Here is a 22866-nt window from a genome sequence, read left to right on the forward strand (position 1 = left end):
AATTTCTGACACTGTTGGGACATTACTGGTTAGACATCTAACTATGCGTATATCAGTGTGTACTGTATTAAACATCACATAGCTGGGATTTATTTTACCGTTTTTTATGTAACTGTTAATGCTATATGTATTTTGGGTAACACTTTTGTTTAGGGTCCAATTCTCACTATTAACTAGTTGCTTATTAGCATGCATATTACTAGGATATTGGCTGTTTATTAGTACTTATAAAGCACATTTTAATGCCTTATTCTGCATGAGCATATTCAACATCCCATAATCCCCAATACCTAAACATAACAACTACCTTACTAACTATTAATAAGAAGTAATTATGAGTTTATTGAGGAAAAAGTCATAGTTAGTTTAGAGTTAGTTAATAGTGAGAATTGGACCATAATCTAAAGTGTGACAGTATTTTGCAGCAAATTCATACAACGATTGCTTAACATGCATCTTTCTTATTTCATGATTTCCAGAGTCATAAGTATGCATATCACAAGCCACACAGATGAAAAGCTAATTTCTCATTAAAACCAATGCCTATGCAAGGATTATCCAGTCACTAGTGAATAATTCATTAACCATTGATCCAAAACCACAAATACCAACATCAGTTATAATCTATTCAATTAAAATCAAATGTAAAGTACAAATCGACATATACTATCATAACAAAGCAAAATGAAAGCCATTTCTCGTTTTAAAAAATCAGTTTGTCTGACCTGGTACTTCCATTAATGCGTGCTGCTGTGCTGTCATTAGATGAAACTGACTTCATGATCATAACATTGAGCTCTTATATGAGACCTGAGAGCGATATGGTCTGCTTCTGTGGAATTTCCCCCACCTCGTTCATTACGCACATAGGCTACAGATCACATTCTGTATATCAAAACAACCTCCATGTAGCAGAAAAAGTACCAAATAATCCAAACAAATTTTCTGCACAGAATTAGGCAACGTGTTGTTTATATGCGTTCATTTTTAATGCATTTATGGTGTATAGATTAGGATTGAGCTGCTGTGGTTGTAAACATTATTGGCTTCCATGCGGGAGTGATGACTTCATTAGTGGCATCATACCTTCCCTTACTGACTGATTAAATATTGATTAGTGAAGAAGGGATTCTAAACATGCATGCACTTCGAAAGCATTCTCTTTACAGATAGACTTGTTTAAATTGTGATTTCTGATGTGGAAAAGTAAAGTTTTAATGCCATGTCCTGATTTAATGAAAAATGTATGGTTTTTACGGAGGCCCCTAAAGGGATATCGTGAAAGGAAAAATAGTTTTTCAATGTTTTTGCATTCCTCTGAGGAATCGTGCCTTTGTTTTTAGCACTTTGCAGTGCTATGTTCTTAAGTCAGGTTCAAGTAATTGAAGTGTAATGTCTGGCTCAGGATGAGGTTAAAGCTCTACCCAGAGGGATAAACGCTCATGTGCGCATAGGAAAAGATTACATGCCTCCTATTTCTGTAACGCAAAGCTCTTTAAATGACTTAGCCGTGTGAGTGCGTCTGGCTTGAACAGAAAGATGCAGATCCTCTAGATCCTTGACTTCTCCAAGTATCACCACGGTTGACGTGCTCTGGCCTAGGACTACCTGAAGAAAAAACACAAAGAAACAGGCTTTCAAAATGCTGGTGACCATGCTAACAGTCATGTACATGTTGGTGAGAGCGGGTGAACAGGTAAGGCAACTCATTAGATTACATCTCCATGCATCTGTCGCCAATCGTCAACATACCAGCCAAAAGCCATTCAGTTGACTGAGATTCTTGTCAATGTTTCGTATGCCAGATGAATGAACTGTGACAAAAATGTTAGACGGACAAATATGATGAAAAGACTCAAAAGAGGACACTATCACAATTAGATTTAAACAGATTCTTTTCTTGTTGACTACGTGAAACTGAGAGAGTACTCTCTAACATACATATGGACAAAAGGAGAATTCATGTTTCAACATTAAAAACAAAGTGCTAAAACATTTTATGGACATATATTTGAGGGTGTTTCTTCAACTATGGGCATTTTTGGCCCCTGTAGACTTTTAGAAAATAAACTCTTAAAACACTCTCACTAGTTTAGTATGTAAATGTACAGCATGTACATGCACAAAATGTTACGTAAAATGTTTTATAAATCATATTATGATTTATGTTTATTTTTACTTTGTTCATGATGTGTAATAGCATTTTATGAGGCATTTTCACATTTTAAGATTGGGATAAGGTAAGACATAAATTTTTTAAAATAAAAACATAAAATAAAATAATAAAGGGATTTTTACATTTTAAGATTGGAATAAATTGAAATAAATAATAAAAGCATCAAGACTTAATGAAAGGCATGGTAAAAGGTTTCAATGACAGCTATAATGTGACATTAATTTAATGAACAGAAAAATGTTGAAACCCAATAGTTTTAGTTTTTGACATGTAATAATATTTTTATTTTATGAGGCATTTTCACATTGTATGATTGGGACAAATAAAAAACATAAATACATGAATAAATGGAGGCATGGTAAATGTTTTCAAGACAGCTATAATTAGGTTCATGTAAGGTGGAATTATTATTTTTTTAACTGATAGTTTAAATAAAAAAATCAACCACTGGCCGGGACACAAAAGTGCCTGTAGTTGATAAAACACCCTTAAATACCATGGTACATTATTGAATTACCATGGTATAACACTGCATTGTATTACTACAGCACTTTCTTATAAGCGTTTAAAAAAATAGTATGGCATGTGTGATATGAAAAGTCTTTGAGTTCACCTGTCATCTCTGGCTGTTTGAAGATACAACATCTTCCAATCTCAGTAATAAAGATTTTAGGGTGCATGACATTGCAATTGAGGGCCATAATACTCTTGATAAAAAAATGTGAATGAGACAGCAGGAACTAGATCACTTACGTTTTGTCACGACATCCGTTTATTCGACAAAAGTTGATTTAATTCAAAGGGGACAAGATGGTTGTTTCTAATGACAGTTTAGCATGCAGGATCATGACACATCATAAGTCAAACCAAAAGACCTGACACACACACACACACACACACACACACACACACACACCTACAACATACTGTAGATCATGCAACACATACACACACTGATCCTGCTGTGTCTGTTTCAGCTGGGTGTTCGGTGGTTACGTGAGCAGGAGCCTCTCCCGTATGTGGTTTCCCAGCCCTTGCCATGGCAGGTCCACAACGTCTCCCATTCTCGGAGAGGAAGCCGTTCAGAAGAGGTGAAATACTCGACTATATCTGAACTATTACCTACATTAAACCCACCCGCCCCCCCCCCCAAAAAAAACACCAATGTTTTCTTTATGATGCATCTCACCATGAACATAAACAAGCCATATTCACCTCCTAATCAAAAGAAAAACTAAAAATAATTTTGAAAATAGAGCCTGTGATAAACACTAGTCTCATCTCATTTAAGCGCACATGCCCCAAATTATCATTATTGTACTGTGAAAAAAAATCTCATTCTCATATAGTGCAAATTATTTAAGTAGTTATACATTATGGCAATATTTGTGTAATGAGCACTGTAAAATAAAAAAAATAATAAGATCAATAAGTTATGACAACATATGTTTTTACATTGTTTTAACTCAAAATAAGCGATTTTCAAGCTATACAAGATTCAGATATTTTTTTAAAGTCAGTTTAGTGTAATTTAAGTTAAAATGACTTTGATTGTGGCTGATTGTACTTGAAAATTTAAGGTAGCAACTTTTTTTTATTTTATATAAAATTAAATAAATTAATTTATGCTACTTTCGAAAAAGCAATCTTTATGTCCAGAAAGGACAGTCATGAGAATATTTTTTAGTAGATAAATAAGAAATTAGGTGAAAATATGCTTAAGTTTCATGAAAACAATACGGAGTAAAAAATGAAATAATAATTATCATCATGAAAATAGTGATATAAATTCTTTAAGGAAAATATTTTTGACATTTATCTTCATGAGATTCATCCTAAAAGTTGCACTGTGCTTTGAAAAGATCTTTTTGAAAGAGTGAAGGTGAAAGAGGGCAATGCTGGTGGGTGGACAAAGAGATGAGAATTTTAATGTGGCCCTTGTTTATGTGGGTAGCCCTTGTTCAATGCTTTGGTCTCATTTTTCTGTTTCTTTCTTACTATACTTTCCAACTTCTAGCTGCTGCATCCTGTTATATCTTTCTACTGAAGTTGCGCAATGTGACTTAAGTCTTAATTCCAGTGATTGTCAGACATTACTAGGTGCCGTTCAAGGCCGACACACAGGCACTCTCAGCTAACCTCAGAAAAGCTTGGGCATCCCTCAGGTGCCTATAATCCAATGGAGAAGGATTTGTGTCTTAATGCAATACTAGAAACCAAGTCTGTATAGAGGCCCTGAGGTTCTGCTTCAACAACAGCTTCCTAATACATTTGCAAAACCAATGGTTAATTATTACGCTGTAACTTAAATTTTTAAGTACAATCAACTTGGATGTTTAAGTCATTTCAACTTCAATTACTTAAAAAAACGAGTTGAATCTTGTATAACAATTTTTTTTTACATACATACTTTTTTTACAGTGTAAATACATTAAGATTTCACTAATAATAAATTCATATTCATTTGGATCCTAAACTTTCTTAAATGATATATAAAGTATAGTCATTTAGCTGACGTTTTTATCCAAAGCACATCACAGAACACTCATTACGAGGACAATCCCCTGTAAAAGTCCTTACTAAAGAGAGCAAAGCCGCTTTCCTTTTGGCATGTCAAAATGGTCAAATCGGGCTGCTAGTGATTTACATTTAATAATTTACTCAAGTGATGACATCAGTGCACTTTCTTTGCGTTAGCCTTCAAGCTCTTCAGTCCGCTGGGTCTAATGTTCATCTGGGTTTTGTACTGTAGCATTTCAACCGAAATATGTCTGCCATAACCAGATGCCATCCAATATGATTTGGTCTCCAGTAGGAGTTCAGATTTTCCGATTAAATGTAGGGTCACATAGTCCCTAACCAAAAGGTTATTTATGGGTCATGCAGTGCCTTTGAAAGGAAATTGGCCCATTAAGGGTTTTGTACTGTAACATGTTGCCTGAAATAGATATTAATGTTTGCCATTACCAGATGCCATCCAGTGTGACTTCAGATACACTACTTGGTCTCCAGTACGAGATAAACTTGAATGTAGGGTTATGTACACGGTGCCTCACCAAAAGGTTACGGGTCATGCAGCGCCTTTGAAGGGAAATCGGCCAATTAGAAGCATCCAAGAAATACTCTCAGACACTGCCATGCACATTTCCTATCATACTGAATTTTTCTGAAAATAGTCATTGTACATTTTAGTGAAAATAATTGTGGGTCCACAGAGTAGAGCGGCCATAAGGACCGTGACATGACCCAGCGGCTTGAACACATTGAGTCGCACCGTCACCCACAGTGCATCAGTGGCATGTGTGGAATGTCCCGTCTCACACCTGCGGGATCTGTCTGGGCCACCATGTCTCGCACATTCCAGCAGGAAAGACAGAGAGGCGACACTGTCATTAGACTGTGATAAGACCGTCACGGCTGATGCTTTTGTGCGTTCAAGGACAAAAGGATGCACTGACACTTCTGAAGAACTCAAAGTAGTGATGTAAACGCAAAGAGTAAAAGCATTTTTGAGATGCTGCAAATTTCTGAATCTTGTTAAAGGGATAGTTCACCCAGACATTCACGTCGTTGCATTGCTAGCAGGCCCTAGCTTCTCTTTTCATTCAGGGACGTGTTTGGTCACACTTTAGATTATGGTCCAATTAACTAACTATTAACTACGACTTTTGCCTCAATAAACTACTAATCACTGCTTATTCTTTGTATTATGCTGTACTATTTGCTTTGCAGTTTGGGGGCCAGAGAAGGAACAGCATAGGAGTTTACAGAAAGTGTAAGTATTAGTACCTTAATTGAAACAATTGTACAAAAACATGACACACATTTATAATTGAATATCACAAAATGTTCAATTTGAACAATTCTCTTCCATGGTTTTTTTAGACTCTTCGTCCAGTAATGGACACACCGGAGCCTCTGCCGACAAGGCGGCGTCTACAATTCAGAACCAGTACAGGAAGTACCAGCAGAAGAAGCAGAAAGACCACAAATGAAAGGCCAACCAGCTAAAGTGTCAGCAGGGTCCATTCCACGCTGATCAAGACCCAGTATAACCTTATAACCCCAGCAACTGCGCACACGCACAACTGGCCTGCATCCATGTTAAAGGACGACTTCTGTGAGCGACAGTCACGTATTCTGATGTACAGATAGCTGATACCTGCACAAACACAAACATTCAGACACTGACAAACATTTCAGACCATTTGCTGATAAAAGATGCCACAAACACTCACAGATCAGAAGATCTTTAAGATAAATGCATAAAAACATGCAGATTACATGCACGATAATATATAGTAGAATCTCACAGGAAGCTACACGTTTACTTATCCATCTAAATGAGAACAAACCATAGAGTTTTTAAAAAATTTGTATATAAAGATAATTATATTTACTTTAGACAAACCCAAAACTATATATAACTGAGGACGCCCTTGAATGCAGAGTTGGGAGGGTTATTTTAAAAAAGCATTCTGTTACAGTTACAAATTACTTAATAAAAAAGTATTCAGTAACGTAATTCAACATTACAATATTAAAGTAATGTAATCTGATTACTCTTGGATTCCTTCGAGGTCACATACGTAAACAAATTCAAGTAAAAAGCAATGTCATCAAAATACTTTCATTTTTTATGGATTTGATGCAAAATATAAAATATTTAAGAATTTGCCATGTAGTTGTCACTATGCTGTAACAATGCTCTGCTTATATGAAACCTGAATTTGTACACAACAGAAATGTTTTGGCAACAGAATGCAAATTTGCTTCTTTTTTCTCATGCAAATATACCTGTAATAAGAACAGATGCATCATGCACTGTATTGTTAACATTAAAAAAGATTGTAGGATATACAATTAGCCTACTGCAAAGTGTAACTCTGTCAAGTATTGCAGTTAAGTCTGTTGGCAGCATTTGTCATATAAAGACCTAGCTGTGTCTCAACCTGTGTCCGAGGAGAATGATGGGAGACGGGTGTTGTTTGCGCATGCACCAATAGGTGGCTCATGTGAGTCATGACTGCCAACAGAACCAGAACTATAACGCCATTACATGTACTCAATAACTCCTCAACCTGCTCGGGTGTCCCCAACAGGGGCTTTTCCTCAAATTGAGCTCAGATAGCTAAATAAACCCACATTTATGTTTTTTTCCTAATCATTTTAGGTTAATCTACATTATGTAACATTTCTATGTTACATTATGTGCCTAGGTGATCGAGTGCAATGTGCCTAGGTGGGAAGCAATGTGAAAATCTGTCATTTTGAAAGTCTGCTGAGAGCAATGTGTATTTTTCAACTGTGAAATAACAGATTATGTACCAGTGATTTGTATAAACTGCCATGGCAACAAACAATCACATTCAATAAACAATTCACAAGCCTCCAAGATGTAGTCATTCTTCCCTCTGCTGGTGAGTTAGTGCTAGTGGAAAACTCATAAAAGAAGTAGGCTAATAATTCATGCTCCACATTATAGAGAAAACAAAAGAAACAAGAAATAGTGCATTCAATCTGAATAAAACAATGAATATTTTAAACATAATCTGAATGTATATCCTATGTAACTCTTCAATGAACTAGCTGTTTATAATACTTATTTGAAAAATAAACCGTCACGACTAATAAGTACTTTTTAAATGCACTTACCTGTGATGTTTTATGTAACTTGACCAGCCAAATACTGTTAGGCTACCAAACTCGTGTTACTTTGCAATGCGCATGCGCGACCATGGAAGCTTGTTTTCGACACGGAATAAAACAAATAAAGAAGGTATAATTGCAACTTTTTATCTCACAATTTTGACTTAAAGGATAATTCCGGTATTTAGCACTTTGAGTCTCTTTTCTGGTTTGTTTTGGATGAGCTAGAGTGGTGGACACAGAAATTTTGACGATGGGTCCTGTCTCGACTTTTTGACTCGTTTAGAATCGCCTTTGACCGCTTCAGAGTGGCTGTCTATGGGCATGCACGAACATGTTCTTAAAACAACCCTTAACGTTCGTTTTCAAAACTGTGCAGCTCACCGAGTGGTTAGTGTTCGTTGATGATTAAAAACAAGTAGCATAGCGAAATACAGTTTCTGTCCTGTTTTATTTGGCATTTTGTAAAATCCCATTGATTTCTGTTGGAGGACTCATTGCTCGTTGATATTACTGCGCTTCAGACTCAAATATCTAGCGGAAGTTTATACGCGGTTGTGAGGTATCTGAAAAAATAGTTCCACTATTAGCAAATAACACGGATTGAAATCATACATTGCGCCGATATATTTGTTTTGGATCATCAACGAACACCACTAACCACTCGGTGAGTTGCACAGTTTTGAAAACAAACGTTAAGGGTTGTTTTAAGGACATGTTCGTGCATGCCCCTAGCCAGCCACTCTGAAGCAGTCAAAGGCGATTCTAAACGAGTCAAAAAGTCGAGACAGGACCCATCGTCAAAATTTCTGTGTCCACCACTCTAGCTCATCCAAAACAAACCAGAAAAGAGACTCAAAGTGCTAAATACCGGAATTATCCTTTAAGTTAGTTTGACTGAGTTTACATCTCATAATTGTGACTGTTTTTCTCTGAATATCAAGATATAAACTTAGATAAAAACTCGCAATTGCGAGTTATGTTTCCATGTACGTGTTCATGTGTACATGATGATGGAGCCTTCATCATGGAGGTTCTAAATAATATTTATCAAATTGATCTAGTTAAGCTCAATGCACATACAGGATAGAATAAGCATCTTTTAAAACACCACATCAGCATCTCTTATCATCAGGGGGATGGGGGAACGGATTCTGATGGCTGGATTGCTATAAAGCCTAGTCATCGGATTAGGTTTCCCCCATGTTTCTTACAAATTTTCTGGATCTGGTGGGACCAGTTTTGCCACCTTGTGGAACAACTGATTAGTTCATGTAATGTATGCGCTTTAAAGACAGGCTACAGATCCTGGATTCACATGGGAACATTTCTGTTGCTGCTACAGCCTACCATTACACTCAACCAAACAACTTTGTATTCTGTGAGCTGCTGGAGACCCAGAATGAGACATAGCCTGTACAGAGTAGCCTACTGCTAAAAGGAGAAAAACAAACCACTGGAAGGATTGTTGTATTAAATTAAACATTAGCTTAAACATGAGTTGTATCTCATGGGGTTGGTCTTTTGTCAACCCCGTCAGTTTTCAACACCGTCAGATGAAGGTTTCTGTTTATTTTGAAAGAAACATTTTATTATTTTTTCCATTTATTGTGTTAAAATATTAAAAAAGCAACTCAACATGGTATTATGTCTGATTTAAGGACTGGTTATGGTTAAAAAGGAGTGTAGAGAATTAAGGAACTAAACCCAGGATTAAAATGTAGAGAATGTATTTAATCATTTAGCACTTTTACTGAACACCATTATTAGCCTACATAATTGACGACTTTACGCTGTTTGATGAATCCAATTATAATAGCATGCTTTTTTTAATGCCCCTGAAGGAGTCCACACAAATTAAGTCAATCTAAAACATGTTTTGTCCCTTATCTCAAGAATCACTGATATATATTTAAAAAAATCACACAAGGGTCAAGGCACCATTCATAGAAAGATAGCTTTATTGCACAAGGTGTTGGAGTACTCTTTTTCTGTTTTTGTTTTGTTTTCATAGAAAAAAAACTGTATATTTAAACACAAGCAATTGCAAATTGAAGCAACTTTTCCATAAAAGTTTAGGAATCCCCTCCGCATTTTTTAAACTTTTTTCCCTTTTAGTTATTTGTCTCCTTTTCCTTTTTCTTTTAATAACCAGCAAAATATTCAGAGCATGCAATGCCATTTTTCGTCAAGTTAACCAAAAGGTAGAAACAAAACAAAAGTAAAAACAAACAAAACAACCAACAACATAAATTAATAAAAACATAAGACAAATTATAAAAAGGAAAATATAAATCAAACACCAGACGTCTGGTCTGGGTTTATGTGCCCCATTCAAAACTCAAGGTGTAAAGTACTTTTTGTTAGATTTTATGCTTTTTTGTCTTTTTAATCCCCTCACATTTAAAGGTATACCTTTAACCAGACTTACAATTGTGCCCTGGTTGCTAATGGAGATGTCGAAAATAGTAATTATTTATACAAAACAGTTTCATATATACAAGAGTCTTTATTTGTAGATTAGAAATTATGCTGACAGGGAGGTCTTGGGTATAGCAGGATTTTTTATTAGTTGATGAAAAGGGGCTAATCGGATCATTTGGGCGGGGAAACAGGCTGTGGGGGTGGAGTTCTATTTCTGACTCCGCCCAGTATTCACACAGCTTCTCCTGTGATTGGCCGGAGCTTGGGGTTCCCTGATTCGACTGGCTAAACAGGCCTGCCCCGTTGCGCAACACAACTGCATTTTCTTTTCAACATAAATCATCTTAGAATCAAACAAAGAACTCAGTTGGATACATATATTTTTATAAATAAAGCAAAAAAAAAAAACCCAAAACAAAAAATCTAATTCATTTCAAGTCAGCAACTGTCTTTTAAATGTGAAAAATCATGGGACGTAAGGGCTTTCTGGGGTGGTCAAGGGAATATTTTCACAAAATGTGTTCACCTGAACAGGCATGAATACTGATATAGATATTGGTCTAATCCTAATGAAACGTTCATGGCAAAATGCTCTGGGCGCGTCTGCCATCAAACAGACAGGCGGACAAAACCCAGTCAGTGGGCATTTGAGCAGCAATAAGAGGAACACATACTTCTTTCATTGTTTTTAAAACAAGTCCACATTCTTCGCAACTCTGTCTCAAGATTGGTTTAGATCTGGGCGATCAAATTTATTTATCTTACACAATCCTAATTTATCAAGCCACCAATAAAACATCTCCTTTTTTTTCATATGCCACAAACAGATATATTATCGTTCAATCAGCTCAATTTTAAACCCAACACGACACAACCCTATTCTGTCCCTTAGGATTTGTTGCGTCAAGTCTTCCTAACATGAGATATGCTCAGGCGGCTGCATAAAACTGAATCCTGTTGAACAAACTATAAATGTGTGCTATTTCCTGTGCTGGAGTCTGCAGGGGCTAATGGTAAATGTAGTGATCTTTCCCCTGATATATAAGATCTGACCTTTCAGACATGCTGAAAGCTTGAATTTTTTAAATCACAGGAGCGATCTCACCTTAAATGAACGGTTCACCCAGAAATTTGAATTTGTAATAATTTGTTATCCCATGTCATTCTAAACTTTTATGACTTTCTTTTCTTCTTTGAAACATGAAAGAAGATATTTTGTAAATTTTTTTTTGGGGGGGGGCTATTCAATGAAAGTCAATGGGGTTAAAATTTTGTTCATTTAGACCTGTCACAATATCAGATTTTCACTACACAATTATCGTTGCACAAAAACTATATTATTGCAATACCTACAGCCATCTACTAAGTTGGAGTGTCAACCAGGCATTGGATTATTATAGTATTAACACGATATCAGTATTTTGGTTATCGTCAATACCAGCCCAGACAGCAACATAGTGTCGGCCCAGATCCGGCCCACATCTGGTACGTGTTCCGGATCTGGACCGACCGACACTATGTTGCTGTCTGGAAGTATATTGCATCACCCCTACTTTCATTTTATGAAAAAAAAACAAAAAAACACTTCAAAATCTTCTTTTGTGTTCTTTTGTGTTCCTCAGAGGAAATAACGTCATACGATTTGGAACGACAGAGAGTGAGTAAATAAATGATGACCGAATTAGAATTTTTGGGTGAACTGTCTCTTCAAGGGCCTGACGGAAAGCTCTCAAAGCACTGTGGGTATTTAATACTATTCGTCGGGCAGTAGAGATGGTGCATGGATTCAGATGGCGCTCACAGATATCGTGGGTCCATCTACGAGCTGGAGTTGCAGTGGCACATTTCCATTGTTTCCAAGCAACTGTAGAGAGTGTGTTGGGAAATGTCCATAAATATCTCCTTTATACCATACAGACATGTTGCATTATGCAGCCCGGCTGATTATCACGATGACAGGAAGTTAGTTTGGGAATCTCTAAGGTCTTTTCCCCAGAATTCCCTACACGGCGACTGCTACGGCATGTCGAAACACACCCTCTGCCGTTCTTTTTCAATCTCTCTTAGTTATGTTACCCGTTTGTCTCAGCGTTTCGTGATCGACACCTCCTCTCGCTTACTGCTGCACCTCCCACTGAGCGATTGTCTTCAAATCTTTTTTTAAAATAAAATTTTTCTTTTTCAATTAGATATGGCATTAAATCTCTGCTCTCACCACGTATATATTTACTATATCTTTAGATAGAAATATATATGTATATATTTTGACAACAAACATTGCAATATATTTTCTTTTTTTTTCTTTTGTATTGCAGGAGCCCTGATGTAGTACTTTTTTTTTTTTCATTGAAATCATTGGGAGAGTTTGTCGATTTTTGGAAGTTTCTCTGTGATGGGGCTTTGCTTTGGAAACTGAGTGAACGAAGGAGGATTGAGAGGATATTCGATTCATTTAGGGGCTGAATGAAACCTTCCCCTCCTACATTTCACTCATTCCCTCCTTTATTCACCCCTGCGCTACCTAAAGCTAGAGTCTCTAAGACCTTCAAATAGGAATGACCGCTAGAGTCTTCGTGTGGGGAAGGAAAGCAAAGAATAAAGAGAAACGATGAACAAACGCAGAAAAGCTACACAGCGACGGCAGATATCTCTCCTTCTCTGTTCACCCGCCCGTCTGCCTCTACTTCCTCCCTACCTCTTTGCCCTCTTCCCGCCTTTCTGCCTGCGCTCGGTCCATCCAGGAGAGGCTGTTACGCGTTCACAGTGAGACAGAGGAAGTGGTGACGTTTTTGTGGGAGGTCTGGGTGGGGAAGGAGGGGTGATAAGTATATGGCATCAAACACAAACAATCGAACAAACGAACGAACCAACCAACCAACCAACAAACAGCAAAACAAGAGCCTTTCTTGACGAGAAGGGAGATGCGTCTACCCTTTACATACTCCCTACATCCTGTCCCCCTTTCAGACCAACTCTAGACCGTGTAGCTCAATGGGTGGCACTTGGCGTCTCCAAGCCGATCCCTTTCCGATGCCGAGAGGTCCCTCAAAGGTGTGTGCTTGCCACATGTATACATATATATTTACACATATACATATACATACACATGCACACACACCACACATACACAAGCTTGAGAAAGCTCAGTGGATCCACCCAGCCCTCCTTAGTGCTAAAGTTCAAAATTTCGAAAATAGAAAACGAACAAAAAAAAGAAACATAAAAAGTACAGTAACCATACATCCGCTGTGAAAATGGCTCCAGACATTTTTTTTCTTGATTTTTTTTTTCTTGTTTGTTTACAAAATAGTCAATAACACTCTATACTGTGTCATCAATTGCATGAAAAAAAATCCCAAAGACTCGATTCAGGCGGTTGAGACTTTCGTCCTCAAGCTGTTTTTCCAGACCGATGTGGATCAGGAGGGGCGGAAGGTGAACACCGTGGTGGATTCGTTTATGCATAAGCTTTCCGAGGCAATGCGTTGCAGTATGAAGCTATGCGAGAGACATAAAAAAGAGACACTTTTTCAACAGCCTAAAAACATCTAGACGGATCAATGCGAAACAATATATCTCTTAAAACCTCTTTTTCCTATTTTCTGAAGTCGAGAAATCAAATGAACAAGTGCACATGGAAAGCATTTCGTGCATAAGGTCCAAGGTGTCTTTGACAGAGAGGAGGAGTGGGGGTAGGTGGGGAGGGTGAGAGAAGGATACAACTTAAAACAAAAAGAAGGCAAAATTAGGGGAAAGGGTCAGGGGTTTGGCATATTTAATCCTGGAGAAGGCCAGATAAAAAGCTTGAGCAGAAGAATAAAAAAGGAAAGCAAATAAAGGTAAAAGAGAGGAAAGAGAGAGACCCCTGTCCCGCCATTGTTCGTTTCCGCCCCTGCCCAGACTCCAGGTGTGTGTGTGTGTGTTAACGTACTGTATGTGTGTACACGTGAGCTACACCAGAGTGTAGGATTTGGAGTACGCCCCAGCATTCTGCTTTTGCAGTCTTCCCAGGCCGGACGAGCTGCTCTCTAGCAGAGAGTCTCTGGATCCCCCGACCTTGGAGCTGCCGGGTGTTAGGCCGCTGCCTCCCGTGGAGCTTGCACTGGCTCCTGCTCCAGCGGCGACCGCCCCGCTGGGGGCCGAGGAGGTGGAGGAGGTGCTGGGCATGGTGAGAGTCCTCTGGGGCAGGGTGGCCGTGCCTGAGCTGATGCTGGAGCTCCCAGCGGCCCCGCTTGAGGCTGGGCCCGACGTACCAGAGGCCCCTGAGCTGGTCAGGCTGCTCAGGCCACCGTGGCCCAGCGTCAGGGCCTGCTGCTTGGAGGGGTCTAATGTCATGTGGCGGCCCTGTGTGTGGTAGGCCCGGGCAGCGAGGCTCCGGATGGAGGCCTCGCGGGGCGGGACCACAGGGCAAGGGTCGTGCAGCTCTGCTTGTTTCCGGAAGAAAGGGTCCGTCTTCATGTATAGGGGGAGGTTACAGTACTCACCTGCAGAACAGAGGGAAGTGTCAGTTGAACAGTGTTCAGCCTCTGTTGTTGGAGGCTGTTCTATAGATAATGTTTTTTAAAATGAATATATATTAGCATGCAGAGATTTTATTGCAACAATACACAAAACACAGGCCTGCTGTGTCATACCTGTGGAACTATTCTTTAAAGTGTAAACCATCAGAAATATTAAATTATTATATTAATTTTATAATATCAGAAATGATATAAAATAATACAATTATGTAAAAATATATTTTTTTAAACAAACACTCATAAATATAAAACAGTTAAAATGATAGCATATGCAAACCCAAAGACAAAAACAACCAAAACCGAAGACATTTTATATTTCTGATATAAATAATAATAAAAATATACAAAACATTTGTAGTTATTTTTTAACTTTTTTAATGAATATATTAGAACCAATATTAAAAAAAATTTTTTTTTTAAATAAACCCTCAGAAATATCAGAAAACATTCAATGAAATGATACATATGCAAAAACATTTAAACCATTAACTATAATATAATATTTGTAAAGTATGTATATATATAAATAAATAAATATATATATATATATATATATATATATATATATATATATATACAGTATATATATATGTACACCTTTTTTATATTTCACACTTTACTGAGATCATACCATTTTTTTATATATTTAATTTAACCCCTTCATAATAACTATTATTATAACACATATTACAATAAATAGTTATTTAATAAAATATGATATCTATAATATTTTATACAATAATTATTATTTATAAAAAGGGAGAAACAGTTCTGGACTTCACAGCTCCAGCACTAAACGCTTAAGATTACCCCCTTAAAACCACCTAAATGTGTCGTCAACTCACTCTTGTTGGCGCGGTGGGGAATGGGCACTGCCACATTTTTGCCGCGGTCGTAGTCCTGTGGTTTGGGTGGGGAGGCAGTGAAGCGACAGATGCCTGGTTCGGATGGTGTGCTCATAGAGGTCATGCTGTCTGCGTTATCATTGGTTCCGGTGGTCATCTGATCAGAGGAGCTGTCTGAGATGAAGCACTCTGTGATCTCAAACTTGGCGTGCTGCAGGTGTTCTTCCAGCTTAGCGTGTTCGTACGCTCGGGCCAGCTCCTCATACGTGGAAGACGCACTCTCGGTGGACACCATACTGTTACGTCCCTTATCTGAGGACAGGAGAGAACAGAGTTAGTGTGAACACACTGTTAAACTGTGGTCGATCACTTCATATGCTGGTAAAACGGCCCCTTTCTTTCAAAGTCTGGCTAATGAGACCATACATATAATTAAAATCTGAAATTTGTGTGTGTGTTGACCTGTGTCCTGGGACAGGCTGGCGCTGTAGCTGTCACTCTCTGTGACCGTGATGCCGTGCTGGGAGCCCACTGTCCGCCAGTCTGAGGTGAGAGTGCGAGCAGGTGTGGAGGCCTGGCATTTCGTCAGAGTCCACTGGCTGGAATAGCGGTTCCTTGTGCTGTGCGCAGACTTCACGCTCTTCCTCGATACTGGATCTGAGAAAAGGTCAAATGAGAGAGTATATGAAACATTCACAAATGATACCATCTTCTGTCTAATTTGGAATAAGTGGGTGAGCTATGACATACTGGTGCCAGGCCTGATGTCTGACATGTCAATCAAAGGGCCGGTGTTCTGGATGAGGGCGGGGTGATGTACAGACACACCCGTACAGAAGCTCTGAGGGTTCACTGATTGGCTGAACTCAGTGTCCGTCACAGGGATGGTGGCCTTGTCTTCACCTATCGCACACAGCAGAGAAAAACAGAGAGACCTTGAGGAAAATGTTGTTTTACTTTTATAGTTCAGGAGTTCTTGAGCCAGGTTTCATTCAGGAATCAACTTTGTCTATCTATCTTTGTCTGTCTGTCTGTCTGTCTATCTATCTCTTTGTATGTCTATCTATCTATCTATCTATCTATCTATCTATCTATCTATCTATCTATCTATCTATCTATCTATCTTTGTCTATCTATCTATCTATCTATGTCCGTCCATCCATCCATCCATCCATCCATCCATCCATCCATCCATCCATCTATCTATCTCTTTGTCTGTCCATCTATCTATCTATCTATCTATCTATCTATCTATCTATCTATCTATCTATCTATCTATCTATCTATCTATCTATCTATCTATCTATCTATCTATCCATGCATCCCTCCATGCATCCCTCCATGCATCCATCCATCTATCTTTGTCTATCTATCTATCTATCTATCTATCTATCTATCTATCTATCTATCTATCTATGTCCGTCCGTCCATCCATCCATCCATCCATCCATCCATCCATCCATCCATCCATCCATCCATCCATCCATCCATCCATCCATCCATCTATCTATCTATCTATCTATCTATCTATCTATCTATCTATCTATCTATCATCCATGCATCCATCCATCCATCCATCCATCCATGCATCCCTCCATGCATCCCTCCATCCATCCCTCCATCCATCCATCCATCCATCCATCCATCCATCCATCGTATATATTTCTTACAGGTATATTGCTATGACTTCCATATGACTCAACAGCACATCATGCATACACACACATACACTGACCTATCTGTTTGATTCCCTCTTTATCCTCGATGAGCAGCTGCACACGAGGGATATCTATGTGCAGTCGGGGTCCCTGAGGTGGGCCTTTAACTGGAGTGTCAAAACTTCGATTGTTCTTACTGCTCCAGGTGCAAAACAACCACAGAAAGACACACACAAAAAAGTATTGCCACTGCCACTTCCTTAAACACACACATTTCATAAGGAATGAATGAGATCAATGTTTTAATTTAGGAGTTTAATCTTTACACAGACTATTAACTATATCCTTACCTGATAAGCATCTCAGCCAAGCTCTTAGCATCTACAGAAGCAAACAGAGTTCTTTTATTCAAACCCGTAAATTGATTCTCAGAATTGACCTGTATATATATATATACATACATACATACACATTAAAAATACATACCGCCTCTTTCACTCTCTTACTTACCTCTGAGTCTCTTGAGTCTCTTTTCTTTGCGTTTCTTGCGGATAATAAAGAGTAGCGCCATGCCTAACGTGACCAGGATGACTGGGCAGCCGATAGAGAAAAGCTTTTTAACATCGTCCCCTTCCCCTCGCGCTGACTTAATAGGCGGAATAGTGCCTGCGGAGGAAAGGAAATAGAGATAAGTGAAAAGATCGAGATAAAGCTCATGTCAAGGCTCTTATCGCTAAAATTCAGGCCTAAAAACAGATTAATTAATTGATTTAGCTGCTAATTGTACATGTTCTTTTGTGTCGTCCTGTAGTACATGCCCTGGCCCTGGAGGAAATATATCTGGACATCCGTACAAGTATTGAATGACAATTGAGGGACTTGACTGATGGTGCATTCACATCATGTTATTTTATTATAGCTGGGACGTACTGCCATCATAATCCAGCGTGGCAAACTGGGAGCTCTGGTTCCCGCACCCGGCGCTGTTGCACGCCTTCATCTTCAGCTCATACCAGGTGGCCTCACGCAGCTCAGCGAGGAAGATGTCAGCAGAGGCATTGGTGCGCACGCTCTGCCAGGCCCAGGTGCCTTTGGGACGGAACTCTAGAAGGACAGCAGTGATGGGGCAGCCGCCGCTCGTCCAGCCCTGCAGGTTGAGCCGGGCGTGGGTAGAGTTGATGTGAGTGAAGAGGGGCTGGTCCTTATTGAACTGCGGCTCTGCAAAAACAAGAAATAAAACTAATGATTGGCTGAGTTCATACTACAATATACTAATGTGTTATAGATTGATTACCATATATAATACATAAAATCTATAACAATGATTGGCTGAGTTCATGCTATAATAATGTGTTGTATTGATGCAATAGATTGGTTATGATTTAATCTATGAAGGTCTACTTTTTACTTTTAAATGTCACATACAAGATGTTATTTCAGATTTATCCTTGAATTTCACATAACTCTTCCTTAAAGGGATATACATTACCATTCAAAAGTTTTTTTTTGTTTTCAAATGAAATTAATTATATTCAGCAAAGACACATTCAATTGACGAGTGACTGTAATGTTATTTATAATGTTACTAAATATTTCTATTTCAAATAAATGCGGTTTTAACTTCCTATTCATCAAAGAATGCTGAAAAATGTATCATGATTTCCACAAAAATATTAAGCAGCACAACTGTTTTCAGCATTGATAATAATAAAAAATGTTTTTTAGCAGCAAATCAGAATATTAGAATGATTTCTGGAGGATCATGTGACACTGAAGACTGGAGTAATGATGCTGAAAATTCAGCTTTACATCACAGGGATAAGTTACATTATAAAATATATTCAGATAGAAAATAATTATTTTAAATTGGAATAATATTTCACAATATTTCTGTTTTTACTGTATTTATGCAGCCTTAATAAAGGCAGCCCTTGTGAGCACAAGTGACTTCTTAAGACATAAAAAATTTAAAAAGTATGAAAAATGCTAAATAGCCAATGATAATTTTTGTCTTAAAGGTACAGTAGCAAAACGAGCCTATTTAATTCTAAGGGTTAGTAAGGAGGAAGGAACTGGTCACAAGAAGGAACTAAACAATTATATTTTTGGTGCAAGAATCTTGATAAAAGGTACAAGTGAACTTCAGGGAAGAAAATAAGCTAGCTAGAACCACTCACCTCTGCCGTGAGTCTTGGCCTCAATGATCTCGCTGATGCGACCGGCTCCCACACTGTTTTTAGCTGCCAGTTTGACTTTGTACCAGGTTCCACAGCGCAAGTTGTCCAACTTGAAAGAGCGTTCGCTTGAGCTAATGAAGACATCCTTCCACTCCTCAGTGTTATCTACTGAATACTGCAGCACGAAACCTGAACACACACACATATGCAATATGGGACAGCTGTTTTCATTGAATTCTAGGATTCTGTTCATAGAATGGAAAGCATAACTCAGGACACCGTAATGAAGACTTCCTAACATCACCACTAGATGGCGCATTGACCTTACAGACTAATCGCAGAGTAACTATCTCAGACGAAGAGCTGATCAGATGGCTGTAAACCTCCATTAGTTACAAAGAGAGACAAAAATGCTGACTGCACAGTTATGCAAATAGATGCACAATATGGCGTCGCCCATCATTAGGAACGGGACGGATTTGGTGTCTCACTTCAGCTTTGGCAGATGGCAAAATAAAGGGCTCCACATCAAAAGGATTTACCCACTGACAGCCTGGTGTGCTCCTTATTCTCCTCCCACCCTTCCACACACAAACACCACAGACATCTATGTTTTTACCTAATTTACTGTGAGGTGCAAGCAGTTTGACAGTAACATGTGACACAGTGACAGATTAAACATTCGGAGAGAAAGGCAGATAGACAGAGATAGAAAAAAGAGAGAATGTGCGAAACATAATAAAACAAACCTTAGAAATAGATAAAAGAAAATTATAATGGGAGAGAGAGATATAAAGAAAGAGACTTGTTGTTTGAGGCGACCAGAAAGAGGCAGGACAAAAGCTTGTACCTCTGATGGAGCTTCCTCCATTGTCTCCAGGGATCCAAGCCAAAGTGATAGAAGAAGTGGACGTAGTGGAAACTGTCAAACGTGGTTGATCTGGAGGCACTAAAACACAGGACATACACAGATTGATGGGAAATCTTCCTTATAATATTCAAACACCAGAAGACAATAATGTGGATCAACTTTTGCTAGTCCTAGAACATGACACAATCTTATCTCTTCCCCCATTCTAAAGGTGCGGTCGCATTTTCCGTTGATCAGCAAGTTTTCATGGTCCAAATCGAGTCATCAACAGGAATCTGCATGTTCGAGAATTTTGCTTCAGAGTGAATGATTTTGCAATGGATTCAAGTTGGTCATGCAAATTTGCCACGTTGAACAACAGAAGGCGGCTTGCTTTAAAAGTGACTTTTGTGTGAGCTGTGCGTCATACATTGCTATAATGGACAATGGACCTTTTTTACACACAAAATTTCGCTAATGTGACCGCACCTCAGCCCTAAATTCAGATTGGTTGATAGGAACTGTTCGAGGACCAACAAGCTAGCTGACCCAGGACCATTTTACAGGACTGTGTGGAAATACACTCTTCCTTACCTTGTACCAGCAGGTTTACAATGATTGTGTCAAACCCCAGCGTGTTGGTCGCTGTGCAGGTATAGTACCCAGAATCCTCGGCTTTCACAGAACGTAGCACCAGGGTACCATTTGAAAGAATGTTCCTGTGACCATCCTGAGTGACTGGAATGGCGGTGTCCTCACTGTGATGATCAAATCACAATCACATTGACCTTTTCATCTTTTAATAAACTAGAGGTGAATATATAGGACTAAAAAAAAGAGGAATTTGGGGTTGTACAACTAAACCGTCACTTTTCATATTTCAAAATCTCATAGGGGATTTCAGGAAATTGGCAAAAGCTGATCTCAGACCTGTCTTTGGTCCATTTGATGGTAGGTGTCGGCTCTCCCACCGAGCTGCACGGCAGCCGGACTTCCTTCATCCATGGAGTGGTCACCGTTCCACCAAAAGATAGGATTTTAGCAGGAGCTGAGTTGGACAAACAAAGAGTCATATACCGGTGCACAAATTATACTGGGCTTAGCGTGGACTGACCTAATTAAGGTTTGAACCCCTCCCACAGAATGCATTGCACTGTGTTGCTTTTCCATTGCTTTTATATGTAAACACGCATTAGATGGACATCTTTGTTGAGTCAAAACAATGGACATCTTTGTCTCATGTTTTTTTGCAGAGTCTTGCCATTACACAGTGTTCTGTCTCGAGACCTTGCGTTTATTTGCCCATTCCACTGCCCTCCACCTCACGTTTAAACGCAAAAGCACGTTCTGTGCAAACCAACCCTTAAAAAGTATATATCATACAGTTTGACTTCTACATGTTATTTAATGACTATTTAGTGTGTGACCACAACAGTTCACTCAATGGAAATTGAACATGGAAAAATTGGCCATCAAGGGACTCTTGCTCTTTAACACACACACACACACACACACACACACACACACACACACACACACACACACACACACACACACACACACACACACACACACATAGATTCTCTCCCTCGTTTTCTGACCCAGGAAATATTGATTGAACTGCCCCCTTCATTGTCTGGCATATTGGCCGGGTCATTGTCTGCCATCTCTTTCTCATTTAGTTGCTTTTACTCCTCTCCTCATAATAAATGACAGGCTATAGCATCATCCATCAGGAGAGAATGAAGGAAAAGGAAGAGAAGAGAGCATCAGTGACAGAATGACCCTGTGCTCACTTGAGTCATCTGCCTTATCAGGCAATTGCACAATTTCTACATAATCGCTGAGTAAATAAAGCAAAATTACAGACAGGAATTGACATTGACATTGATTACTGCTTGGATACTATCAAACTGTCTGATTTGAGATCAGGTATTGACTTCTATAGGGCATGTGGATACAGAGCTGATTGGAGATATATGACACAGGCCTTCATAAAGACTTATTTTCCCATTAAACTCTAGGCGGACTCACCTTTCCCAGCAGGCTCCACAGTCACCTTCTCACTGATGTTGCCCCGACCAGCAGTGGTGACGGCGGCTGACCAGATCAGATACTGCTGACCCCGGGTCAGGTGGGTGATTCTGTATATCAGCAGCTCAGGGTTTGCTTCGTATTCGCTGGGTGCCTGGAATCATCGCAAGAACACAATGTTACGAACAAACACGCTAGAGCTGATAAAGACAGGGCTGTGATGTTATTCTGTTAGAAAAACAATTCACAATAGCTGTTTTTAGACTCAACAAGTATGTGGACACAAATGTTTCAATGTATGTGTCCAAATGCAATCCATAATTAAACACTAGTGTATCGCATTCTCAGCACTGCCACAAGGGGCGCTATAGTGGGTCTTAGCATAAATGTTCTTCTTCTACAGTCGATTTTCTCTTTTAGCTAGTTAAAATTTAAAGGACTATTCTATTCAGGAAACCTGTTTGAAAACAGTCCTATTTTTTTCTTTTGCTGATGCTAGTGAAACTGTTAACATGTTTGTAGCTAGCTACCCG

At 38.8% G+C, this 22866-nt stretch overlaps 2 protein-coding genes across 5 annotated transcripts in view; one reads left to right on the forward strand and one right to left on the reverse strand.

The window, feature by feature from the left end:
• Positions 1 to 1480: 1480 nt before the first annotated feature.
• On the forward strand, positions 1481 to 7571 carry LOC311091574 (uncharacterized protein). Its single transcript, XM_084127551.1, has 4 exons — positions 1481 to 1696; positions 3154 to 3267; positions 5909 to 5951; positions 6062 to 7571. The coding sequence occupies exons 1-4, from the start codon at positions 1643 to 1645 to the stop codon at positions 6169 to 6171; spliced, it is 321 nt and encodes a 106-aa protein (XP_083983677.1). The 5' UTR covers positions 1481 to 1642; the 3' UTR covers positions 6172 to 7571.
• A 5007-nt stretch (positions 7572 to 12578) lies between these two features.
• Positions 12579 to 22866, reverse strand: part of dscaml1 (Down syndrome cell adhesion molecule like 1) — a 111912-nt gene continuing 101624 nt past the window's right edge. For 2 of the 4 annotated variants that reach the window (XM_084127395.1, XM_084127393.1), the window contains exons 21-33: positions 22334 to 22487; positions 21230 to 21347; positions 20894 to 21057; positions 20300 to 20398; positions 19450 to 19638; positions 18203 to 18490; positions 17783 to 17938; positions 17623 to 17653; positions 17350 to 17468; positions 16365 to 16517; positions 16077 to 16271; positions 15615 to 15926; positions 12579 to 14733 (exon numbers count right to left, since the gene is read on the reverse strand). In XM_084127395.1, coding sequence (XP_083983521.1) covers positions 14201 to 14733; positions 15615 to 15926; positions 16077 to 16271; positions 16365 to 16517; positions 17350 to 17468; positions 17623 to 17653; positions 17783 to 17938; positions 18203 to 18490; positions 19450 to 19638; positions 20300 to 20398; positions 20894 to 21057; positions 21230 to 21347; positions 22334 to 22487 — 2511 coding nt within the window. In that variant the 3' untranslated portion in view covers positions 12579 to 14200. Of the gene's footprint in view, positions 14734 to 15614; positions 15927 to 16076; positions 16272 to 16364; positions 16518 to 17349; positions 17472 to 17622; positions 17654 to 17782; positions 17939 to 18202; positions 18491 to 19449; positions 19639 to 20299; positions 20399 to 20893; positions 21058 to 21229; positions 21348 to 22333; positions 22488 to 22866 lie in introns of all 4 variants that reach the window. The other 2 variants (XM_084127394.1, XM_084127392.1) reach the window with 1 other exon arrangement.

This window comes from Abramis brama (assembly GCF_963993115.1).
Source record: "Abramis brama genome assembly, chromosome: 10".
Lineage (NCBI taxonomy): Eukaryota > Metazoa > Chordata > Actinopteri > Cypriniformes > Leuciscidae > Abramis > Abramis brama.